Source organism: Melanerpes formicivorus, unplaced genomic scaffold (assembly GCF_026170545.1).
Source record: "Melanerpes formicivorus ecotype bairdi unplaced genomic scaffold, bMelFor1.0.p_v2 SCAF_27, whole genome shotgun sequence".
Lineage (NCBI taxonomy): Eukaryota > Metazoa > Chordata > Aves > Piciformes > Picidae > Melanerpes > Melanerpes formicivorus.
Window position 1 is genome coordinate 2,956,540 of NW_027142379.1, and position 25,056 is coordinate 2,981,595.

The window sequence follows — 25,056 nt, forward strand, 5'->3', positions numbered from 1 at the left end:
ATCACCTACTAATTGCTCATATTTTTTTCACTGAATTCATCCATCTATATAACAACAGGGGAAGGGGAAAAAAGTAAATGGTAAGAATAGAGTCTTTGTCCACTTTCTAATCAAAAAGTCCTGTAGGAAATGTCAGGTACACTGTCTTCATTTTCTCATTGAAATGATGAGTTATTCTGGAAGAATATGATTTAGGTGAAATTATACTCGGTTAGAGTCATGGGATATTAATGGTAGCTATTTTATTAGTATATCATCTTGTGGTTTAGAATATATATATATATTCATGAGCATAAAATTAATACAACTTTCTGGCAATGGAGAATGTGAGAAAGTTCCCATATGGATGCATTTAACTGAACCAGACCTCCTTCAGCTAAGGTTTTATTATATAGGAATTTAAGTAAAACAACACAGATGGTTTGCATCTGTAAAGGCAGCAGTCATGATTCAAATTCCTGTTATTTTTGGTCTGAGAAAAATCTTTCTGCCAAATATGATTTGACATCTACACATAAAGAAACTGTAGTGAATCATAAAACATTCAGTGGATTGTGAGAGGTCAGAAGGCTATGAAGAAAAAGACTATAAAGAAGGAGAATAGAAAACTACACATGGAAATGCTGATTGTTGGTAGAACAGGTAGCAATGTCATGAAGTAAATCTGTGCCTTGGTTTGCACAGTAGACTCTTAGTCTATGATTTGCAGAGAAATTCAGGCACCCAGGCACACAAATCCATTGCATTTCAGCAGAAGCTGTTGAGTCTTACTTTGCTACTTAACAATTCTAATTTCAAAATCAGCTAAAATATACTTAGGTAAACTAAAGATTATTGGTGACAGTTTTGTAAAAAGCTACATACTGACAAGCTACAAACTCTGTATGTAGCAATTTTTTTACACTGTTAATTAGTGTATTTCTTTTCCTATCTGTCATTTTTTATTCCTTCTTTTTTTCATACAAGTTTGAAGGAACTGGCTCTGATCTGTGTTTCCACTATCATTCTGCCCTGGTCAGCAGCTGGGGCCCATTCACTCAGGCACAATGCAAGTGTTAGCCAGTAGTAGTAACAGAAATAATTTCATGCTTCTCATCCTTCCTTCTTACTGGCTCTGAACTTCCCCTCTTTCTCTTTTTTTTTTAATTGACTGTAAAGCTGTAAAAGGATATGCTATTGATTTATATTCCTCTTTGTTTGGCTAAGTCTCCAACTTTTGATAGTATGAGACAGTTACTTAGGACTTGGAAAGTGCTGAGTGAAGTGCTGAACCTGGTGAAGATTGAGAGAACAGGATCTCCAGGATCTGACTTTGTTGCCTTACAAATTTGTGACCTTTAATGTTCTGTCTGCTTATGTCCCTTTAAACAAAGCTTGATTACTTCCTATGATCTTCAGGAGAAAAGTGACCTTTTTCCCTTCTTGTTTTCCCTTCCTTCTTTGCACACATCTGCCAAAACCACATATTTTGAGCATACTTAGATATACTATACTTTGCTCAGATCTGTACTCACTGAAGTACTGCTCATGCTGTGATTTAACTAAAGAGATGCCTTACCAAGTGAGAGTCTATGGCTGTCATTATCTGGATGGCAAATGAGTCTGACATCCTCCTGATGGGTGCAGTCATGCTTTCCCCACTCTTTCCTTGAGCACTGTAGAAGGTTTGTTTCCTTCCCTGAGCAGCTGACATCATCCAACCAGATGGGCCCAGAGCCTCCTTCTGAGAGGCTCTCTGGTGCAGTTTTTCCATACCTGCATAATATATATGTATATATAATGGTTCACAGTTTGGTTTATAGTGATCAGAGGGGATGTGATACTTAAGCACTAGAAAGCAAATAAAGGACTTCTGAAGAAATAAAGGTTTCTCATCTAGTAACACTAAACAGCATAAATCATGACGGGGTAGGTTCAGTTAGCATTAAATTCAGTGAGAGCACCATGTGCTGCTGCTTCAGTAACCTTTCTTTAGAAATTACTGTTGCATTGATACAAGCTTGAGAATCTAATGTCTTTGATGAAGGCCTTCCTTCAGGCAAGCATATGGCTGCCTCACTGACAGACTCAAAGTATGTTCTTAGCATTGTAGACACATTTAAGTGTCACAGACTGGGGGAAAATGGGACAGAATTCTTTTCTGAATGTGAGTTTTTGCAATCTGAAGGCAAGGCAACAATCACCTAGTGAGAATGTCTTTGCGTCCACAGCCAGTAGGAAAAGCAATGAAGAAGGAATACATGAAACACTAATGTATTTTTTTTTTCTAAAACATGCTTTTGAATGCGTAACAGTGTGTCAGGGCCAGGCTGAGGGCTTCTCTGAGCTACATCCAGAAGGACTTACACCTTCAGAATGCCTGCAAGTTTTAATGACCATTCAACAGGCAAATATTTTCAAGAATCAGACTTTTATAAGTGAAACACAATATAACAAATCAGTTTTTCTCTATAGTTTATGCATTGATCTAGGTTAGCCAAAAAGATGATTGGAAGAAGCTCACTGAATAAAGGCTGCGGAACCACAGCAGTTGAAGCTTTTCCTTTTCCCTAAACTGAAGTCATAAATGTGTCTTTGAGAGTAAGAGAAGCAGGCTTTCATGGATTTTAACTCAGTAGTTCCTATGAAGCAGTCAGCTAATATTAAAAAAGCAGACCCTTGAATACTGTAGGGTTCATGTAAATGTTTGTCATCATTGTTAAGGCAAAGAGTTAGATATCTCATATAAAGTAATCTTACTTAAATCCCAGCTGCTGGCAAACCACCTGTGTATTCAGCTCTGTCCACCCATCATCGCAGACTGTACCCCACTGGCCAGTGTAGTAGACCTCCAGGCGTCCCTCATGACTGCCTTTCCCACTCGTTAGTCTTAATGCACCATCTGTCATGAGCAAGTATGAAAAAGAAAAATACAAATCAGTCTTTCTTAGATCCAGTTATTGTTCTACCACAAAATTAATAACATTGCTCTTACTGCATCTAATCAGTGTATCAGGCTACTAAATCTAGTGCTAATCACTAAGGTGTCACTTAATGACAAATGCAATACCATAATGCCCCCGTCAGCTGTGAAGTGTTGCATAATGCAATTGGTTAAGTGCAAGAGAAAGAGCAGAAGATATTGATCCCCCAACCCCTTATTACATGCCAAGCCCACAGGAGTGGGCTCTGGTTACATGATTTCACCTCATCTTAGTCTGTTCTCTTATCTCCCGTTTGCTCTGATGCTGCAGTGCTTGCCCCTGCTGATAGATGTGATACAGTTAAGGCATGTCCCACATAGTGGCAGTTTGCATGTTCCTGAGGAACCAAGGCTAATGAGATTTCTGTACCTGTAAATCACCATAGCCAGCAGCTGGTTTGGTCTGATACTGCCAGAACACTGTTACTGTGGGATCTGCATCTGCAAACTTGACAAATGCTCTTTCCAGAGCTGTGAGCTCTGCATTTGTTACTGTTTTCCTGTGTGGTTGTTGGTAATTGAAGTACCTGTGAGAGGTGTGCAGGAAACACCAGCATCTTCTTTGTGGCCACAGTTGTGTTCTTGCCAGGAGCTTTTTGGACACTGCTCTATCGAGAGCTCATTTCCCGTGCACTGCACTTCATCCAGCAGCACAGGGCCTGAGCCTTCTCCAAAGTAAGCCTGACTCCATGCCTTGGCAATACCCCTGTGGGAGTGTAACAAACACCCAGTTAAGAGAAAGCCAGCTGAAGAGTCTGGGACTCAAGCAGGAGAGATGAAATGTTGCATATCCAGCTTTCTAAACCAGCATATGGACCACCTAAAGAGCTGGCCATGCAGCCTGCAGCGTGTCATCTAATGTGCTGTGGTTCCACAGGCCACTTTAGCCTCATCTGAGATTATGGAGTTCCAGACTTCTACTGTTCGAATGTATCTAGAACATCTATTTCTATTGGTTTGTATCTATGATATTTTCCTTTTGAGTTCTAAACATAACTTTTCTAGAAGAGATTATGCAGCTTGGGTATGAGGATTCTAATTTTCATTTACTGTTTATATGTAGTAAAAATAATCCGATACATCTCTCTGCAGTGGCTTTCATCTGTTGTCCTCAGAGCACTTTAATTAAATCTCAAATACCCAGATGAGGCAGACAAAAGTGATTGTTCCTCATTTAGTCATATCAAAAAACATGGCAAAGAGATCTCAAGTGACATGACAATGTCATACCACCAAGCAGTGGTGGATATAAGAACAGAAAGCAGACCTGTGTGCAGACTGTATGTCAGCTTAGAGGATTTGGGGCAGAAAAAACCTGTGTAAATTGGAAACACACCATTGCTTCAGCAGGACAGAAATGGTACAGGGTTTAACTCTTGACAAGCTATCAGAATGTTTCCAATTCTGTTTAAGATACCATGTCTTTCATATCTAAATGTTGTCAGGATTTGGTTTGTTTCCACTTACGTGTCTCTCTGTTCATCTATCCAGTCTAGTTTTTACAGAAGTGTTCTCAATATCTGTCTTATTTTTCAACTTGTAAGACTGAAATGTATATTCAAGTTTTTCAGTATAATGAATTGATTACCTCCCTAAAGGTTTAGTTTAAATTAATTAACATGCAGTTTGGGTGCAGGGCTCTATACTAATTAATTTTCTTTAAAGGGAGCTTTCCATTACCAGCCATATGTTATCAAGTAACACCCAACAGGAATGGTGTGTTCAGCTTGTACTAAAAACATGACAGGTCTTGACTATTTCATTTTGGGATGTAGTCATTCAGTATCTTAACTAGCTTTTGCAAGTGTGTGTCACAATAGTACATTTATTTTCCTTTAATACAAGTTGCAGTAGTACATGGTTTTAAGGCACTGATTAATCCGTGCATGGATTTAGATAACGTGGGTTTAATTTTCAGTACTTTGTATAAATACATAACAATCTTTCTTCTCTCTTTTTTATTAAAGGAAAACAATACTAAATTTACTATTAACAATCTCACAAATTCTTAATAATAATTCCAAAATGTTATAGGACTGCTGCAGCAAAGTTGAAAAGGTATGGGAAGCTTCTTACTGAAATGCTTTACTTTTGCAACTGGTGGCAGGCTTCCAGATGGATTAACAGTATGTAAATTTAGATTTTTATTATTTGACTCTTCTACTGCCACTGTTGGTACAATTTCACTTCATATTAATGAGCACATTTGTTAAGAAATCTTGATTACTTGAGAAATTATATAAATCTCTAGACATATTTAAAAAATATTTGGCACCATATTAATACCATTTATTTATTCAGAAAAATGAATAAAATTAGACGCATCTAATCACATCTCAGGACTGCAGTTTATGAACGTTAAATATAAGTAATCAAATGTCTTAGTATAATCAGTAAGAAGGCATGTTAAGAGCATAACATTTGTCATTAGTGTACAGAAATGTAATGCATAGCTTGGTAATTCCCCAAACTCACTATTAGTGGCTCAATTCAAAAGCAGAAAAGCCTGTAAGAAGATAGACTTGTCGTTAGGCATTCCCAATTGTAAATGTACAATAATATAGAAATACAGCGTAAAATAAACTGGGGGAAAATGAAAATACAGTGTTAGAGGAGCATGTTGATTCCCATGTGGCTCACCAGGAGATCTAGAAACTTGTAAAACACTGCACATTTCTCATTCTTTTGAGCTGATTTGTATGGAAGTAGCAGTCCAAGGCCTCAGTTTCAACTTTACAAGTACACTCTGGGAGCTACCCATTAATGTCACAAATCTTGCTGCCTTCAGTGCCACTTCATCATAATCCCAGCAGGGTTGACAGGTGAGTTTTGTTCCAGTCTCCTTTGCACTGACCTACTTAGTTCTTATCTAGTCCATCTCAGGCATAATCCCCTTCTCCTCCTTGGGTCTTCTCTGTGCCTTGCTCCTAGCTCTCTCCCTCTTCAACCCATCTGGCCTTTCATCCCAGTGTCCCCATCTCCTTCCTCTCTGGTCCAGCAGTTCTCTTTACCTCCCACTTCTGCAGCATCTTTCTTCAAATACTGACTACTTATCTTATTTGTGGTATCAAAATCCCCCCCAGCTGTTCAGAGGAGGAACAAGAAAATCCTGTTCTGCTCTGACTGTGTTATGGACCATGCTTAGTTCAGACAGAATTGCTGATAAGCTTAACTGTCAAAACTTCAAACAGACCTCTACTCAGTATATGCAAATATCTTCAGAGACTCATGACTTATAGCTTGAGAGATTCTCACAGGGATGCCAAACAGCATCCTTTCTGATAGGGCAGTGCTCTTACTCCAAAGCGAGGAGGCTCTTAGACTCCTCAGTGAAATGGATGTAAGGATTTTAACAGTCAAGGCAACTTCCTTTTCTTCACCCGTGGTTCGTCCCTGAAACTTCACTGAAATTGTACTGAGTTTTCACTGGAAAGTATTTCTTTCAAAACAAATCCTTTGTTCTACAGACAAAATTGCCTCTATCATATGCCACTGAAAACCAGATCCTATAAATCAAAGTTTCAGGAAGTTGAAAGTAATGGCATTGTACCTGAACCTTCTATAAACAAACTTAGGTACTGCTTCAAAGTGTCAGTGTGATTTTAAGGGAGCATCTTTTGACATAGCTCCAAGCTATGTATCTCTCCTGCTTTGCTGCTGGAGTAGAAAATATGTAGAAAAACAAACCCAAGGCCAAGCTGCCGACAGACAACTTCAGCATCTGCATCATCCCACTGATCATCACAGACAGTTCCCCACTGGCCAGCATGGTAGACTTCTACTCGTCCTTCATGAGTGTTGGTCCCACCAGCCAGCCGGATCGGAGTAAAGACAGGGGCTGTGATCAAACACAGAATATAGGAAAAGGTCACTTATTTACCAAAATGTTATTTTGGTAGTAAAGAAAAATGATGGCTTATTGGTGTGTCTGACATCACTCAAGAATCACACTTTATTTCTTCTAGTTAGATGGAAAACCTGAAATTGAAATTCTTAGAAATGAGTTCCCCTAAGGTCCACTCTCAGTAGCTGAAGAATATTATAGAGACAAGTAACCATACTGATGTGGAGTTACTGAAGTATCAGAGCACTCACAGATACTTGGGGCTGTAAGGCCAAGTACTACAGTCAGGAAAGCTGCAGCTCTACTAGTCAGGGCAAAATTGTCTCTGTTTAGGCTTGTCCCTTGTTGCTGCTTACACAGCACAGAGGGATTTCAGTTTGTGATGCAATGATTCAATCTGTTTAACTTCCTGTTTCAAAAAGTCTTAATATTTTTTTCTAATTCAATAATGAGTAATTATTACTACTTGTATTTAGATAAGGGAAGGAGTTAACCAAACCATATGTATTTTCTTTACCCAGGGAAGAGCTACATGTGACAGCAGCTGCCATTTTTTGAGGACATGTTCCATCCTGCCAGATGTCTTTTTCACATAGCAGTATATTTTCCTCATCACCACGACAACGCACTTCACTCCAGTAAACAGGAATAAGGCCCAGTCCAGAAAATGGTATGTGTTTTGCTGTACCTTTTTCACTGTAAGAAGAAAAATCAGGATAGGATATTAGAGTGGGAGGTGGGGAAGTGGAACATTTTGTCTTGTATAAATCTTGGAGCAGAAAATGAAAGACTTTCTACAGCAGAGTAAATTCATCACATTTTCATACAGCTCTGCATTGTCTTCTGCATAAAGAAAAGTAACAGATGTGAGCCAGTTCTCACCATTTTTTTGTGGGATACTCTAGTACAATGGCCTATGCTGCTGCAGGGCCAGCTATATGCCTGTCCTCCCTGTTCCTGACTACAAAAATCAACAGTCCACAGCCCATAAGTGAGTCCCACTGCAGCTATACTTCAAGGAGAGGTCATGCTAACAAGCCTTTCACCCTTATCCTCCCCTTTACTACATTCAATCATTACTAATGCTCTGCCCATGCACATGTCATAACATATGGTGTGACCATGAATGAAACCACCTCATACTCTGTTCGATCAGGCCCATGTCCTATATTCTCCATTCAGCCATTCCCATCCATGCGAAACATTTATAAGCAGCTTTCTTTCCTTTCTGTACTGTATCTACAGCAACAATTATTGAGCCATCTTTTCTTCCATATAATGCCTAACAAAATTAAAATTAAAACCAAAGCTCAAATTCTGTAAAATCAATGTATCAGAGAGATGGAAGCACCTGAAAAGCACTAGTAACACTTGGTGAGTTCACTTTGTAGTACAGGTCCAAATTTCTGCCAAACATAACAGAAAACTTTCAATTACCATTTCCAACGGGCTTTTTGTCCTGCATTCAGGTTTAAGCCATTTCTGTTGAAAAGACAAACCCATTCACCCTAATCACTGAATTATTTTGCTAACAGAGGTCTTGTTTAACTGCAATGTTTAGGGTATGGAAGGCAAAAAGAACTTAAATGAAAATGAGTAAAGGAGACATTGCATGTATACAGCTGAAGTCATAAGCAAAATCAAAGCCTCCAGATGGCTGAACTTTTATCTCATCTAATCCTCATATATTTTTATAAGTTGGCTTGGTGTGTCCAGATTAGTACTGAACATTATAAACCAGCTTAGGTTTAGTTCTGGCTAGCAGTCTTAAAAAGTAGAATAATCATTAGGAATGTCAGATTGCAAGTATGCTATAGAAGCCCCTTACTGCTTGTGGCAAATCACTGCTTTGGTATGTGACTGCAAGAAACGTTAGAAGAGCAATAAAGCCAGACATACTTTGTGGCTTATTGAGACAGTGCAAACTGAATGGAGTGCTGAGGGGAATATTCAAGCAATATGGTTGCTAACTTGAAACAGCACTGGTTTTTTAGCAGCTGAGATTGCTTTTTATTTTTAAAACTCCCTTTGGCTATAGGCCTCTTCTTTCTTACCTGAGTTTTATCTTACTGTTGCAATTGCAGTATCACTATGGGTTTTATCTGGAGTTTAATAACTAAATTATGTTAAAAGGTCCTGTTCATTAACTCCATTCTGAAAGCAATGCAGCTTTCAAATTAAATACTGACATTCGCAGCAACCTCTCTGAAGTACAACACAATTGAAGGAAATGAAGGATTCTGGGAAGAACAGCGGCAGCATTTGGCAACTTTCAAACAGAAAAAAACAATCCCCAAACACAAAAAGCGTTCAGGATGTGCAAAATAGAATGTCCTTTATACTTAAACATCATGAAAGTAAGGTGACTGTTTTTTACTCACTGAAACTTACCCAAGGGCAAGCTGGCGACATATGACCGTTGCATCATTATTGTCCCAGTGGCTTCCACAGATTGTTCCCCAGATTCCATTCAAATAAACCTCCACTGTACCTTCAAACTCATTTTTACCACTCTGGAGTCGTACTGACCCTAGTTAAGAAAATTAAAAAACAATAAGCCCCCAAGATAGCCCATTGCTTAATTAATGTATCCCTTAGGAAGGGCTCTGTACCTGATTTTCCCTCTGCAGAGGGAGTTCGTGTATTACCATCTTTGTGCTTTTTGGGAGAGCAGCTTCTAAGAAGCTCTCTGACACATTTAACATTCCTATACAGTGATGTACAAAAGATAACCATATTTGTTACATGAGGAATACATTTTGCTTCTTACACTTCTTTCACTCATTTCTGATCCTTCTGATGGTACAAGTATGTATAGAATACACATAAATATTGGAATGTTTATTTTAAAAGTGTGTGTGTATATATAGAGAAAGTGCTATACATTTATCTTCCACATAATTCCATCCAACTTCAGGGAATCAGAAAACAGCCACAAGGATTGCATAGCTTTTGCTCTGACCCATGTAACATTATGCATGTCATGTATATCAGCAGTTTATTTTAGCCAAAGAATGCATTTGTTCATACTTGTTCTTAGACAGAAAAACGTTGGATGTAGTTCTATTAATTCATGAGAGGTCTTTACCAAATTCCCAGACAAGCTAAATTTGTCAAGAATCATCCAAAAGGAGTGAAGAAAGTGTCTGCTTCTTGAGAGCTGCACTACACAGAAATCCAAGTAAATTAATAGAAGTTGCATTTTTTTACAGCAGTAGTTTAGTGGAGATGCCCGATGCATCTGCTCCTGCCGGTAGCCAAGTGCTACTGGTCAAAGTGGGGAAAAGCTGGTGGTAGCTCTAACTCTGCAGCAGCAGAACAGTCACAACATAGCTCAGAGTTCAACAAGAAAGAATACATTGTTGCTAAATTATCAAATACAGCCTAATTGCATGCATTAGTATTGCCTGAAATCTCAGTTAATCCATCTGTCCCTGTTCTGTGATCTACTTAAAATCAGAAGCTGCACCATCATCCAGCTTGCAAGGTGTTCAGCAATGGAAGAAAACAGTCAATGTTTGTGCCTGCATTTCATTGTATATGTGTTCATGTATGTGTTAATAATAATAATAATAATAATAATAACAACAACATCAATAGCAGCTAGATCTACTTTTTCTTCTCAGCTTGCACTCAGATTGTGTCCTAGTTTAATTTAGTTCAGTATCTTGTGTAAAACTATGAAGCTAAACGACTGCCAAATAACTGGAGGAATTAATTAACCTCAAACTTGGGTTTGTGTGTTCCTTTTTGCCTCCTATTTACTTTCTCAGCAGTAACTTACTGTGCAGTAAATTGCAAACAAAATTTATTCGACTCATGTTACAGAGTGAGCTATCATTCCAAATAAGGGGATCATTAATGAGTTAATTATAACTATTGGAGACATGTTGCATATCCTTTATCTGTCTTTACAATTCTCCTCTGTGTTTTTCTGTCACATACAGACAGAGGCTGGAATTTTGTTTATTCCTGGGCCTCACGAGACTGTTTTTATAGACTATTATTTTCACTTGAAACATCAACTGCAGTCATAGCACACTGATTCCTGACATGCCAGAAAGCAATTTTGAAGATGTCATCTCCAAAAATAAGTTTATTTTTGTACATGAGTGCTTACATGTCACCTACAGCATTTCCTGAGTACACATTACACAACATTTCTATTCAAATATTTGAGTGAGCACTTGAAGAATAAAATTCTCCTCTAAGTCTCCATGGCCTCTTTCTGTATTTACAGAATTCCCAGTGACAAGAGTGGAAGAATTCATTCATGTACACAGAGCAAAAGATACCACAAGTGATAACTTCTGTACATCAGCAACTCTCTTCCCAGTAATTGAAATGTAAGTGATCTGAAATCCTTTGCATCTCTCATAGAAGCTTCAGGAAAGAAGTTTGTTCAGTGGTTCATGTCCACAGTGAGAACTCCATGCCTTTCAAACAAAACAGCCTGTGCCTAGCCACCCACTCCCCTAAAGAGCCCCCAGTGACTTCTCGTCCCTGTTAAAATGGGAAAACACACTACTGGTACCAGTTGGTAAGGAAAGGAAAGTGACTGGAGGGGAGTGTACCTGATTTCCATGTGCCTGTAGGAAAAGACATGTACAGAGGCAATAAATGAGGATTGTTAAAGAATTCAACAAAATATTTTGGTTTGCTTTTTTCCTGTAGATGGACAGCTGTGCATAGAAACACCCATGTTTTGTGAAGTAGCTTTCATTAAGTGACCCGTGTTCATCTCATAAGAAAATACAATGAAGAACCAGATTCAGTCATACAGAAGAGAAAACACACGAGAAGATCACTGAAGGTAATTTTGGAACAAATTTCAACTATTCTTGATTTTCAGATGGTTAATCTGTTTAATAGATTTAACTGAGTATCTGGTACAATACAGTACAATAATTCTAACACACTGATTGCATTGACTCGCTCCTCTCCTCATAGAACAGTGTTGGTATCTACATCTATCTACCTAAACCATCCAAGGCAAAATCCAGCATTCTGTCCTCAAGCAAACCAATAAGTAAACCCACTGTTTTTAAAGAAAAATAAGAATTGAAACCCTTAGGAAAGGTTAATATCTCAAACATATTTTTTCTTTGTCCACTCTTGTTTCCAGCTCAGTATTTCATAAACACTTTGAAGTATGTATCAATCTGTATCATATGACCAGTCATGATTATGTACCAAGCAAATCAAAGAGCATACTAATGAGAAAATTATTTCCCTGTTGTTTACTCAATACCTTGCAATATTCCATTCCCTGGGAGTTGAGTTACTGGATCAAGAGATGCATTAGTTACAGTAACATGGATACTTCCTAAAACATTACAAACATAAACTTTAAAATATAGACTTCATGTCAGTAGCTTTTTTTTTCTTTATAGTAGCTAGACCTCTTACTTCACAATGAAACATAAATCTGTGTTTCATATGCAAACTGGTCATAGGGAATTGCAAGACGACCAGCATCATCTACTATGATGTATGTTTATGCTGTATCACCACGTGTCTATATTATTCATGATCGAGTCTTTGTTATAAAAGAGTGTGTTAATATTTTAACTGCAATATAATCAGTATTTGCATTGTTAAAATGACCAGGAAACACTCTTTCACTTGACAGGCAACAAGAAAACTAATATTTAGCAGGATTAGAAGCGGATTAATTTAACTGATTAGGTCTCCTACTATTATATTTTAACACCTCAAGCCCCTATGGCATCTCAACACCTGTGCCCAAGGGGCTTCCTTCCATGCTTCCCCTAAGGCACCAGAAACTCTAGAGAAAAGCATCTGAAATACTTCTTAGAAAACAGGTCTGGCTTAAGCACATGGAGGCTCTAGGTTTCTGGAGTTGTAGATATGGTAACATCTCCATTTTTTAAGCTATAAGATTTCAGCTCTTTTAGTTGCTGATGGGAGTAGAGCTTATGCAGTAATATCTACTCTGGTTTTTATGCAGTGCTCTAAGAAACTCACACTCTTTTCCCTCTCTCCCAACTCAGTATAGTGTCAATCCTCTGCTGGAAGTGCTGATCAGATCTTCACTGCCTCAACACCAAGCTCAACAGCGGCGAGCATGTGGGATCCTGCTCATGGCTCTCATGCCCTCCTCATCACAGGTTGGTAAGAGAAAGGGTGAGGAGAGAACTGACTCCCTGAAAATGAAAAACAAGGGCACAGGACCACAAAGGGAGCCTACTAGGCAGCTCTAGGTCACATACTGTGGTCTCCCAATGGACTTAATTCAGGTCTATACTGAAGAATACAACATTGTCTTGACAGAAACTCCCAACATTTATACACACTCGAAAAATATCTGTGTTTCTTCTAACTACGTTCTAGCCAAGGTTACAGACGGTCAGCTTATGTTGTTTACATACAGTTGGGTAATTTTAGTTGCCCTGGTGTCTGCCCAAGTCAGAGTCTTTCCCATCTGCTATCACTGTTTAAAAGAGATTAAGTTATACTTGCACATGCAAGGAAGTAAGGGTATCCAGCGGGTGCTGCTGAGACTTGCTCTGCAGCACCTGCCATATAGGCTTAAGATGAGACACACAGGAAGAACAGGAGAGGAAAACCTCTCAGCCAACTTTTAATTAACTCCAAAAAAGCAGAAGAGCTTCAAAGGAATTGTGCTGTTGTGCTTGGCCTGTTTCGTTATACCATTCTCACCTCCAGAGATGGTGGGTAACTTCAAACCCTGTTTCACTTTCTGCAGTTCACTGAGAATAAGCCTTGTTACTGTGTGTGGCTGACTTGCAAATAGAGTAGAAATCCACTTCTGCCATATGTTTGCCTATATGCTGCAGCTCTGGGGTTTGTGGTGTTGCCTAAAGGTGGGCCAGTGGTTTCTTCGTGAGCACCTGTGTCCAAAGGTTTATTCTTTGGCTCTAAATGTAGATTTGGAAAAGAGGGATCAGAAGGAGAGGTTGCCTGTGCCTTTCACCCTGGTGCTGGGCTCTCAGTACAGATTTAAAGCAAAGCAACAGAATTTTGAAATTTGGACGTCTCTATAACAATAAATTTCCAAGCTGTTTCAGCATGAGATAGTAACACAAAAAGGCCCTGCATTGATACAATGCATCCAGAGAAGGGCAACAAAGCTGGTGAGGGGTTTGGAGCACAAATCCTATGAGGAGAGGCTGAGGGAGCTGGGATTGCTTAGCCTGAAGAAGAGGAAGACCTTATTGCTCTCTACAACTACTTGAAGGGAGGTTGTAGCCAGGTGGGGGTTGGTCTCTTCTCCTATGTAACCAGCATCAGAATAAGACAGTCTCAAGCTGTGCCAGGGGAGGTTTAGGCTGGATGTTAGGAAGAAGTTCTTCATAGAAAGAGTGATTGGTCACTGGAATGTGCTGCCCAGGGAGGTGGTGGAGTCACCATCACTGGAGGTGTTTAGGAAGAGACTGGATGGGGCACTTGGTGCCATGGTTTAGTTGATAAGACAGTGTTGGATGATAGGTTGGACTTGATGATCTCAAAGGTCTTTTCCAACCTGGTCTGGTCTATTCTATTCTATTCTATTCTATTCTATTCTATTCTATTCTATTCTATCACGGTTGCCATGGAGGCAGTTAAGTAGGTCTAAATTGACACAAAGTGTGAGGGTCTGCCAGTGATACACCCTGTATGTCCCATCTAACCACACTGTAACTCATAGTACTTCAGAAAAGCAGTGGATCATGCATAATACACATAAGAGAGTCTGTCCCAGTTTCTTTACGAAACTAATGCATCAGTTTGCATGAAGGGCTTGTACCTGTACTTGTAGTATAGGTCAAACCTAACACCTGTTCAGATAAACTGAAACTTTTCTACCCTTTCAAGATCAGGCCTGGCTAAAATTAAAGAAATTAATCCTCCTGATTTGAGCAAAATTATGGATGATGCTCACATTGATCAGTAAATTCTGTTGTCCATCACTTTCCTAGGTCCAAAAATAAAATTAATTTCTCCTGGTATTTTAACCTTGAAAAAAAAAAAAATATGATCCATCAGAAGTACTTTTCAAGACCCATCTAGAGAACTTTAGCAAATAGCAGGTTTGCATACCCAAGCATAAATATAAATATTGCATATGCAATATAAACATAAATATTGCATGTTCTGAGTGTGTAATGTGCTGAATTGGTTCCTCTGCAGCAGGGAGATTGACCAATGGGTTAAGGCTTTGAAAAGATAAAGGGAAGTGTTAGGAAGGTAACAGGCTCTAAAGCATTGCAGTTGTCTTATGGGGTACAGAGCTGTAGAACATGAGGAGGCTCATGCTGGGCCGCTGTAATAGGAATGGTTCCAGAAGAGCTTAGAAGGAAAAGCAGACACTCATGTTTAATTTTCATAATTTTTTTTCTTTAACCTGCTATTAAGAAGTCCCAGTTCCCAAAAGACCTTCCATCAACTGGCTGCGCTTTAGTATAACAGGTGGGGAGAAGAATCTAATGTCTAGACTACAAGCCAGAGGCTTGGTTTTTCTCTCACAAAGGTTCAGTGAAGCATTATTTGATTGGTACTAGTGGAATTACCCTGTGATAAAAGCAATTTAAATGGAAATAGTCCACAATCTGGCCATTCTGGAGTGGGGTGTTTTGTTTTCAATTCTGCCACTGATTGGTGGTGTGACCTCTGGCAAAGACACTTAACCTCTCTTTCATTGTTTCCCCCTTTTGTAAAATAAAGAAAAATAGTAAACCCTCTTTTACATACTAAGGTAGGCCTCTTCTTTGAAGACTGAGTATGTTACAGGTAAGTTGTTAATAGCGGTAGCTAAAATACTTCATTCTGCTGGAGTTACACTGGCTCTGTGTACAGAGTACTCCCATACTCATTCATTTTCCTCTACAATTTCCTTGGTTAATCATGGTAATTTATATATATTTATATTTGGTTTACTTGCTTTCAAGGCAAATAAATAATATTACCCAGATGTCTCTAATTTTGGAACAAAATTAAACACAAAAATCTTATTTTGAGCTACAAAACTAATTTTAGACTGGTTCCACGTAGCATAATTGCAAAGGCACTTTTCCTGTAATTTTTCATTGTTAATATTTAAATATGAAGCAGTTTAATATATAGACATGCACAAAGTATAGCCCAGTAACTTTGCAGATAAGTCTTAATATTTAAGCTGGGAAAGCCAGGAGATTTACAGTTAAGGCTTTGAACATGGCATTGCATTTAGCTACTGCAGGTGCCTAATAACTGAGCATGGGCTTCCTCAGCACATGTCCTTAAGCAACAGTGTAGTAAGTTTCTCTCTGAATGGTCTATCCTTCTTTGGGTATAAACGGCACCATTATCTTCCTTATATTTATTTGCTTTTCGTAAGAAAGGCAGATACTGCAGGGCAAATATTAGAACAATGTTTATTTCTGAGCAAATGGCTGGATTTATGTCCATGTTCCACCTTCAGCCATCTCACACACTCTCCAGTGCTTTCCACAAATGCTTTGGGACAGAGGTTTGGGGTTTCTACCACTGAGTCAGAGAGCAGCAGATGACCTTTCAATTAGAAAGTATTGGCTATTGTTCAGTATCTGTGTCCTTCCTCTTAGCAAGGGCTAACCTGGATTTCCATTTTGGGGGGAAAAAAAAATGCCCTCAGCATTCTGAAAAGACTGAAGAAATGCAGCTAAACCAAACCAAGTATTGGTGGGTTTTTTTACTTAAATCGTATTTGTGCTGAACTTGGAGGGGATTCTGGAATTCAGGTAAGTACAAGATTGGGTGCTTAGCAATAAAATAGTATCACAGTATCACTGAGGTTGGAAGAGACCTCAAAGATCATCGAGTCCAACCTGTCACCACAGACCTCATGACTAGACCAACAAAATGCCACATCCTTCTTCACTGCAACATATTAGACAAGCCCTCACGAAGTATTTTGGGAATCAGACTGAAGAATGATAAAAAAAAGAATGACGGGCTAAACTGAAGAAGCAGCTGTGGGACCCTTTCCCAAACTGAGACCCCTTAAAGGGCATTAAGTCTTCTGGATTTTACGGATTTTTGGTTTGTATCTAGTTACCTGTTTTCTTCTCTATGGCATCAGCTGCCTGGTATTCTTTCCAGGGAAACATCTGTATTGCATAACATCATTCTGTCTTCCTGGAGTGCAACATTGGACTTGAATACAGCTTTGGAAGCTGCACTTTTTTAATGCAGAAATGATGAGTATAGACCTTGGTGCCTCCATATGCTCTTCATGTGATATTTTACACTGATATGTATAATGAGCACATTGTTCAAATTATCTTTTTTTGCATACAATTCTAGGGCTTTTGTTAGAAGAGAAGCATAACAATCCTCTAAAGAGATCCAGAAGTAAATTAATAAAAGCCCAAAACAACCTAAAATCAACTTCCACAAAGCTAATAATAATAATAAGTTTCCTTGTTGACCTTGTGATATTAAAAATATGTAAAGGATGGACAACAAATAGGGGAATTTTAATTTTCTTGCAGTAATTATGCTTGATCATGTTTACTATAGATGTAGACAGGACATAATTATAATTTAAGTGGGAGTTAATAGCAGAGCACTGCAGGAGAAAACGTGAAGCCATTCAAAACCAGCCTGTACATAAATATACTTAATGCCGACACTGATGAAGTGTAAAGCTGATCAGCTGCTCAAGGGCTGAAAGCTGAAATTGCTGTTCAGTCCTTGTGCACTGAAAACTTCCACTGAAGTCTGAGTTTAGCCGGGAGTGTGCGGGGGCAGCACAGGTCTCTTGGCTGGCTTCAGAGATATCCCCAAGCACCAGTGCTGCTTTGCAAAACCCCATTATCCTCAGATGGGGGGGGTGGGGGGGGTGGGGGGGAAGCGAGAGATATTAAGTGAGCCGTTGATGCTGAGGGTTAGGCATCCTTTTGCTTTCCTTTCTACCTGTTCTGTAGATCAAGTGCTTCTCAGGGAGACGCGTCCGGTTAGGGTAAGAGGAATGCCCAATACAGAGCATGCAGAATACCGACGGCACAGCTTTGTAACGCCAGCGTCGGGATAAACCCAGGTAGCACCTTCGCTTTCCGAGATAGCTGCTGATGTAAAAGTTTAGACAGCTCGCTTTTGCTGTCCCTTTGGCAGGAGGTGCCTATGCTCCGGTCCCTGTGCCCTCTCCGTCCCGCGGAGCTCCACACAATTCGCGCTCCGCCGCCCAAGACTCGCCCCCTGCTCGCCCCGCGCCTCCGCTCCGCTCACCTCTCTCGCAGTCAGAGCGGCCCCGCTCCGCCGGGCTCCGGCCACCCCCGGGAACGCACCCGGGCCGCCCGCTGCTGCCGCCGCCGGGTAGGGCGCAGGAGCTGCGTCGGCCCCGCGGCTTCGGGCTCGCTGTGCCCCGCCGCGGGAGGCCGGGCACTGCCGGTGGCCAGGGGCGCTGGGCCACCGCGAAGCCCCCGTTGGAGCAGCCGGCGGGGGGTGGCTGGGCCGGGGCGGGCGTCTGTGCGGGGCGGGCGTCCGGGAGGCTGGCGGAGACCTGCCCCAGCCCGCGGGCTTCGGGGATCGTCCCTATCACCAGCGCCACCACGAAGCCGGCGAATGTCATGGTGCCAGTCCCGCCGGCTTGGGTCCATCTCCCCCTCTCATCGCGCCCGGGATGCGGACGGGGGGGAGGCGGGGCCGCGGCGTCCCACTAATCCCCCACGCCGTACACCCCAGCCGCCCTCCCCCCGGCTCCCCTGCCTGCGGGGGCAGGGCCAGCGGCGTTCGGGGCTACCTGCCGCAGATTTCTCAGGCACGGGGAGGGGGGTGCGGGGTTGCTGCCCGGCCCCGTGCGGCAGCCGTTCCGGCAGCCCCGGCGGGGCTTTGGAGGAGAATATGCATCGACCTAGTCACCGCGCCCCGCTGGAGCCTGGCTCCGGGAGCTCTCTCCTGCTCTCTCGCCGCTCCCGGGTCCAGCGGTGCTGCCGCAGGCTCCCATCCCGCCCCGCATCTTTCTCGCACTTTGGGGCTCCTCTACCAGCCACCACTTTTCGCTGCCCTGGTCCCGCAGTTGCGGCTCCGCCGAGCCCTCTGACAGCCTCACAAGGAGCAGAAGGAGCAAAGTCTGGCCCGGGTCGGGGGACCGAGGGACTAAACGGACTCGCACAGCGGCTGGGGAGGCAGAGGGATGGAGAGAGCACCAGACGCGTCTGCGGGAAACAAAGGGGCTGGAAACAAATACCGTGAAGAGAAATGTCTTCGAGGGTTTAGCTTCAGCCCAGCCCCATGTGCTCTGAATAGTAATCTGCTTATTTCCCCAGCCACCGCGGAGTTCTGCATGAGCTGATCATCTCTGATTTCCCTTTTCTACCAAGGTCGCTGTCAGTTAGTTTTGTTTCTTTGTCGCAAATAGTTCAGTTGTTAGTTTGGGTTAGTTACTGGTTTTCAATTTACCTTTGAGTCAATGCTGTTCACACTTTGCCAAGTCCCACTCTGCCTGACACAGCACACACCCTTTATTTGGCAGTTGGTCTGTAATGTGGTCTGCAGATTCACTTCTCCGTAGGATATTTTTTCCTCTCTAATTTATTTGGCTGAGAAGTGTTACTCTGGTTTCTGGGTGAGCACACCAGTATTTCCACAATCTTTCATTGTGACAAGAGTATAAAAGAAAGTGTGTACTTTCTGCTTTCCATGCAGCATCCCTTGTGTCTCCACTAATCCTTCCTTCAGCAGCCTCCAAAACGTTCAGAAAGTGCAAAATACAACTTTACCAATTTAAGCTTTTGTTTGTAAGACCAAAGAAGCTCCAATGCTAGGGAGAAGCATCTCCTAAAGAGCTTGGTATTACCTGTAGTCATTTTAGTTCTGGTCCTCTGCAATTAATTTATTATTGCAACATTACAGTTAGTATTTTAACCACAAAGTTCAAGAATCTCTGCTGGGGTTTCTACAGCTACATAGTAACTATGCCGTCACATGTATCAGTTGCACTTCTGCGTGGAAATAAGCACGCGGATGGTCCTTTCTGAGGTTTCTTCTGGGATATGTATCTACATCACCTTAGAAACTGTCAAGACTAGTGAGAGTTTAATTTGTTTTCAAAATATTTGAATATGTACAAGATATTTGCCTGAAAGCAACTCATTATGGCCATTTTTTAATTTTCTGAAGGAGTGTTGCTGTCATGACAAGTTGGTTGCTTTTATCCTTTGGAAGGGCATGTTAAAAGCATGCTCAGCCTAGCTGGTTAAGGCTTCATTGCCCAGTAAACATGTTTTTGGCATCACAGTAACTGCAATGTTTCATTTTCTCTGACCTAAGCCTCTTCTCCCTGTCCCCTCCCCCACCCCGCCTGGAAGAGGAAGAGTTCTGCTGATCAGCACAGGAGGAGGAGAAGAGATGAGTGTGATGAATCTTGCAAAACACTCGAGGCAAAGCTTTGAGCCTGGTTCTTAATGTATGCTGATCTCATTTGTCTGCCCTAGGTGTGTGGGCCAGCAGGAATCTTGCATGCAGTGAACTTCCTTTGCCTATGTAGAGTAGAGATGTTTGTGCTTGAGGTTGCAAGATGGTACTAAGCAAGAGGTGGGGGGAAAAGGGGTTACACAGGATAAAAGGTTTGAAAGTAGCTAGAATTATAAAAGAAGCATCAAGACAGATTAAAAAAAATCATAGTAATTCCCTCCCAATATAGGGTTCAGTATTAGTTGAATGATCCACATCTACAAATGCTCTCTTGAACATTTTAATTTTTATCAAGATTGTTGGCTTTTGTTTTGTTTCATTTTGGTTCATTTTTCATGTAATTGTATAAGGAGCAAGATCCTTAATTTATTTTAATAACTGTAAATTAACTTCCAGTATGATGTGAGGTGTGCTAATGCTACAGGAAATATTTCCTTTGTTAGAATTTCCAAATCAGGAGTTTGGTCTGGCTTCCATCCCAGATATTGATAACAGTTTCACTGGATAGCAGGAGGAGACCTCTTCTAAGGAATACTGGAACTGATGCAGTTTGTTTTTCCAGGATGTCTGCTCTGCACTTTGGTTGCAGCTTCTGTCTTGGCTGGAACATTTACAAGTGTCTCCCCCATATGGCTCCTCTTGTGCTTGATCCATATGAGCTCATGTTGCATTTTTCCTTTGGCTGTAGCACTTACAGGTGCCATGTATAAAATCACTCTTGGCCACCTTACTACTTTTATTATGCTTGTAGGAAGCTCGTTGTCTGTGTGACTTCTGCCTCTGTCACAGTTCTCACAAACCATCAAAATTTACTGAGAAAAGAAAACCAATAGTTACAGATACAGACAGCATGTTCTTGAGAAGCTTGATTCTTTTGGACATCACACCTAAAATAACAGTAAGAATTACAAGTGTACCTAAACTGAAACTGCACTATTCATAAATATGAACTATATGTCCACTCCAACACACACACCCTCACACCGTGCCCCCACACTATTTTTGTGTATAGTTTCCTCATGGTACCTGAGAAATGGAGATATTTGAAATACTTGCATTATACAGCAGCAGCCTGGGTTATTCCTATATGCAAGGCTTAAAAGGAAACACACAATGAGCTTCCTTTATCCTAATAGCTTTGTAAATGCATTGCATAGTTCTTCCCTGGTCCTGACTCTGCTTTTACATGAACTGTGTGAGGGGGTGAGGGTAGAAGTTACCAGAGGGCTAATTTTTAGTAAATGGTTTCTGTAAATAGGTGAAGGTTTCTGATGTGCAGATTATACATGCAAAAATAGTAGTCCTCATTTAAAAACCCTTTAATATCAGACATTTAAAATTCAGCTGGAGAATCAATCTAATTCTGTTCTCATTTAATCAATAGCAAAATTCACTGATTAGCCTCTTCCTGTGCTCAGAAAAGCTGCTTACCTTTATTTTTAAGTAGCTCATACAGTGTGCTCTCAGCATAGATTTTAGAAAAGCTGAGCACTTCCAGCTGTTGGTGGGATGCAGTTAAAATACTACTGACACATGAAGGCCTGAGTCAGTCTCATTGCCACTGATAGCCCTAAACAGGGTATTCTCTCCTGCATTCCCTCAATGTAGCTGTGAGAGATCAGGGCAAGGGTTGACCTCAGGCAATGCCATATCTGAGAAATTCCCCTGGGAAATAAGTGCAAGTACAAAGCAGAAAGAATGCAGCCAAACAGCCAAACGTCATGTAATTGTTTTCAGCGTACCCATGTAGTAATTTCTTACTGCCATTTCTTCACATAATCAACTATGCTGGGACTAATCAGACACTGGAATCAATAGGGAAAATTATGTCCACAACCTAGTAGGCACTGAGTGAGATCTAACAGCATCAGAAGGATCAGAGGAAGGCTTCACACTCAGGAGATTACCGTGTGCAAAACTGGCCATAGAAAGGGTGCTGTAATGAGACAACAATTTTAGGACAGAAGTCAGTGCTCTTATAAAATAATTTTAATAATAAATATCATTCTTTTTAGCAAACATGGGTGGCAGAAATTTGAAATCCTACCAAGTCTGACTCAAAATTAATTTGGGTTTGTGCTTATGCGGGAGAGAATAGGCCTTTTGTCTGTAATTATACATAAGCTCCATAGGGTGACCCTGCATTACACAGGATGTAACTGAACAGCGTAATTGATGAGGTTTCCATTACCACATAATACAGTGCACAGGGTAATGAGATCATAGAAAAACCTTTTTAAAAGTGTTAAGTATTTTCTTGTATAGCAAGCTGAGTTCATCATATAAGGCAATAAGAAACCAAATTTCCTGGAACAAAGCAATAAGAAACTTGATTTCCTGGAACAATACAGTACATAGGTGCATAGGTACAAACACTGGGTTATACAGACATGATGAAAGCTAAACTGAATCATGCAAAACTGGTGAATACTTTTTGTTTGATATAGTGAGCAGAAAAAAAAAAAAATGTTTCAACAGAGACAGATTTGCCAAATTCAAAGTAACTATACATAATTTTTACACTGCCACAGTTTTGTGCAGAAAACTATGATTTTTGCATAACAGTGAAATGTGGAGATACTTGTTGAAAAGTATTGTTTAGAAAACAAACAAAAAGTTCTGTGTTCACCAGAGGTTCTGATTCTCTAAATATGTATCCTTATTCTTAATATTCATAGATTTACAGATGCATAGAATGATTTAGGTTGGAAGGGACCTTAAAGATAATGTAGTTCCAACCCTCCTGCCATGGGCAGGGACACCTTCCACTAGACCAGGTCGCTCAAGGCTCCATCCAGCCTCTCTGGGCAACCTATTCCAGTGTTTCACCACTCTCACTGTAAAGAATTTCTTCCTGATATCTCGTCTAAATCTACTCTTCTAAAGCTTCATTCCCTCTCATCCTATCACTACAAGCCCTTGTAAAAAGTCCCTTCCCAGCTTTCATGTAGGCCCCCTTCAGGCACCATAGGGCTGCTATAAACTCTCGCTGGGGCTGCCTTCTCTTCAGGCTGAACAGCCCCAACTATGCCAGCCCATCCCCATAGGGAATGTGTTCCATCCCTCTGATTAGTTTTGTAGCCCTCTGGACCTGCTCCAGCAATTCCATGTTCCTCTTATGCTGGGAAAACCAGTACTGGTCACAGAGCACCAGGTAGGGTCTCGAGAGCAGACTTAAAGGGGCAGAATCACTTCCTTAGTCTACTGGTCACACTTATTTTGATGCAGCCCAGGACACACACAGTTGGCCTTCGGGGTTGCAAGCAACCATTGCTGTCCCATGTTCAGTTTTTCACCAACTGACACCCCCAAGTCCTGCACACTGTGATGTCCCTATGTAAAGTCAGGAGTACCATGGGTAAAACTTGTTCATGCTGTTGCTGCTATTTCATTAACACCCAAGAAGATACAACTAGCACAATACACAGTCTTGCTCACACAGCTGCAGTGTGATGGTGTTTGAAGTTGTGTTGTATACTGTTTCCATCAACAATCTCCAAGCACTTTTTTATGTTTCTCTTGCAGATTTCAAGTGTGCAATGCCATGTGGCTGCGTGGGGAGTGAGACTCAAGTGTGAGAGCAGCAGTGCCCCAGCATGACTAAGTCCAACAGAAGTGCTTCTGTAGTTTCTGATGCTTAGAATAGGAAGTAGATGCTGCATCACGTATGTTACAGCCTGTGAACTAGGTGAAAGGTGAGTTTGTGTAGCTGTGCTATAAATAAGGATATTTAAAGAGGCAAGATTATGCCAAAAGAATATTTAGAAGAAATGGAATGGCAAATGGTATTTGTTGACAAAAAAAATCTTAACAAATTTTTGCTAAGAAATAGAACTTTGGTTCTGAACCTGGCCACCTCAAGTTTGGTACATGATCATTGAGCCTGTCCCTTAAAGGAACCTCTGGACATGATTCATTCTGTGCTTCTGCTGGTGAAGCAACCCACTCCAAACCAACCAAACAAACAAACAAAACCCACCAATGGCCAGGCTACACCTTTTTAAAAATATTTAATATTTTGTGGAACATTTTGGTTTAGATCTAAGAGTGCAAGTGCAATGAAAATCACAAACCACAGAATGATTAAGTCAATCAGGATTGGTGTGTGATTTCATCTTCCATCTAACACAATTCTCACCTTCCCATTAGCAGTAATGAAACAAGGCACTTGTAAAATTTCCTGCAGAAATTTCCCAGTGTCCTGCATAAAATGCAGCAGCAACATACATGCAAGGTCTTAATAAGTCTTAATAAGACTTCTTCCCCAGAGTTTCAGAGGGATGCAGGAATTACTTCAGTGTACTGAAGTACACTGGAAGGCATGCATGTAACACATGCAATGATCCCTTCAAGTATTTGATTTATCTTCATTAGCATAAGAATCTGTTACCATGAATGAGAAAGGATAAAGTGAATTACAACTGTATTTTTATAGTTAGGAATAATGCAAGGGCCTATTACACAATTCCATAAATATAGTGTATTAGAACATGTAAAATAAGCACAAAGAGGGGAGAAAAAATTACTTGGAGCAGGAATTGTTTTGTCCATGAAGCCATATTTAACATTGTGTGTTGGCTGTATTAGTTACTAATTCCATTAAAATCAGTGAGTCTTTTCAGGTCAGTGAATAGATCTGGTGCAGATGAATACATGCATTAGTTTGCCCATATTGATAACATTTAAAGAACTATAAAGCTCAGTAGTTCTTAGCTTGCTTTCATAAATACCTACTGGTATTTGCTGCTGGGGCAGCAACTATTTCACACTGATTAATATAAAGTGATACTCAAAGATGTACTCCTTTCAACATTTTAGCTGACATTTTAAAATACAACTACACTTTAAAATA

General features: G+C 40.7%; 2 protein-coding genes across 4 annotated transcripts in view; one reads left to right on the forward strand and one right to left on the reverse strand.

Moving 5' to 3' along the window:
• PRSS12 (serine protease 12) overlaps positions 1 to 18,405 on the reverse strand; it is a 32,069-nt gene extending 13,664 nt beyond the window's left edge. Inside the window, exons 1-7 of the mRNA XM_068153932.1 lie at positions 18,018 to 18,405; positions 9,198 to 9,336; positions 7,324 to 7,502; positions 6,650 to 6,800; positions 3,490 to 3,668; positions 2,740 to 2,881; positions 1,559 to 1,755 (exon numbers count right to left, since the gene is read on the reverse strand). Coding sequence (XP_068010033.1) covers positions 1,559 to 1,755; positions 2,740 to 2,881; positions 3,490 to 3,668; positions 6,650 to 6,800; positions 7,324 to 7,502; positions 9,198 to 9,336; positions 18,018 to 18,360 — 1,330 coding nt within the window. The 5' untranslated portion in view covers positions 18,361 to 18,405. The remainder of the gene's footprint in view (positions 1 to 1,558; positions 1,756 to 2,739; positions 2,882 to 3,489; positions 3,669 to 6,649; positions 6,801 to 7,323; positions 7,503 to 9,197; positions 9,337 to 18,017) is intronic.
• Positions 7,387 to 25,056, forward strand: part of METTL14 (methyltransferase 14, N6-adenosine-methyltransferase non-catalytic subunit) — a 37,853-nt gene continuing 20,183 nt past the window's right edge. For 2 of the 3 annotated variants that reach the window (XM_068153934.1, XM_068153935.1), the window contains exons 1-5: positions 7,387 to 7,476; positions 11,047 to 11,152; positions 11,481 to 11,619; positions 12,821 to 12,937; positions 23,730 to 23,899. The gene's annotated coding sequence lies outside the window, so the exon portion shown is untranslated. Of the gene's footprint in view, positions 7,477 to 11,046; positions 11,153 to 11,480; positions 11,620 to 12,820; positions 12,938 to 17,716; positions 17,830 to 23,729; positions 23,900 to 25,056 lie in introns of all 3 variants that reach the window. The other variant, XM_068153933.1, reaches the window with a different exon arrangement.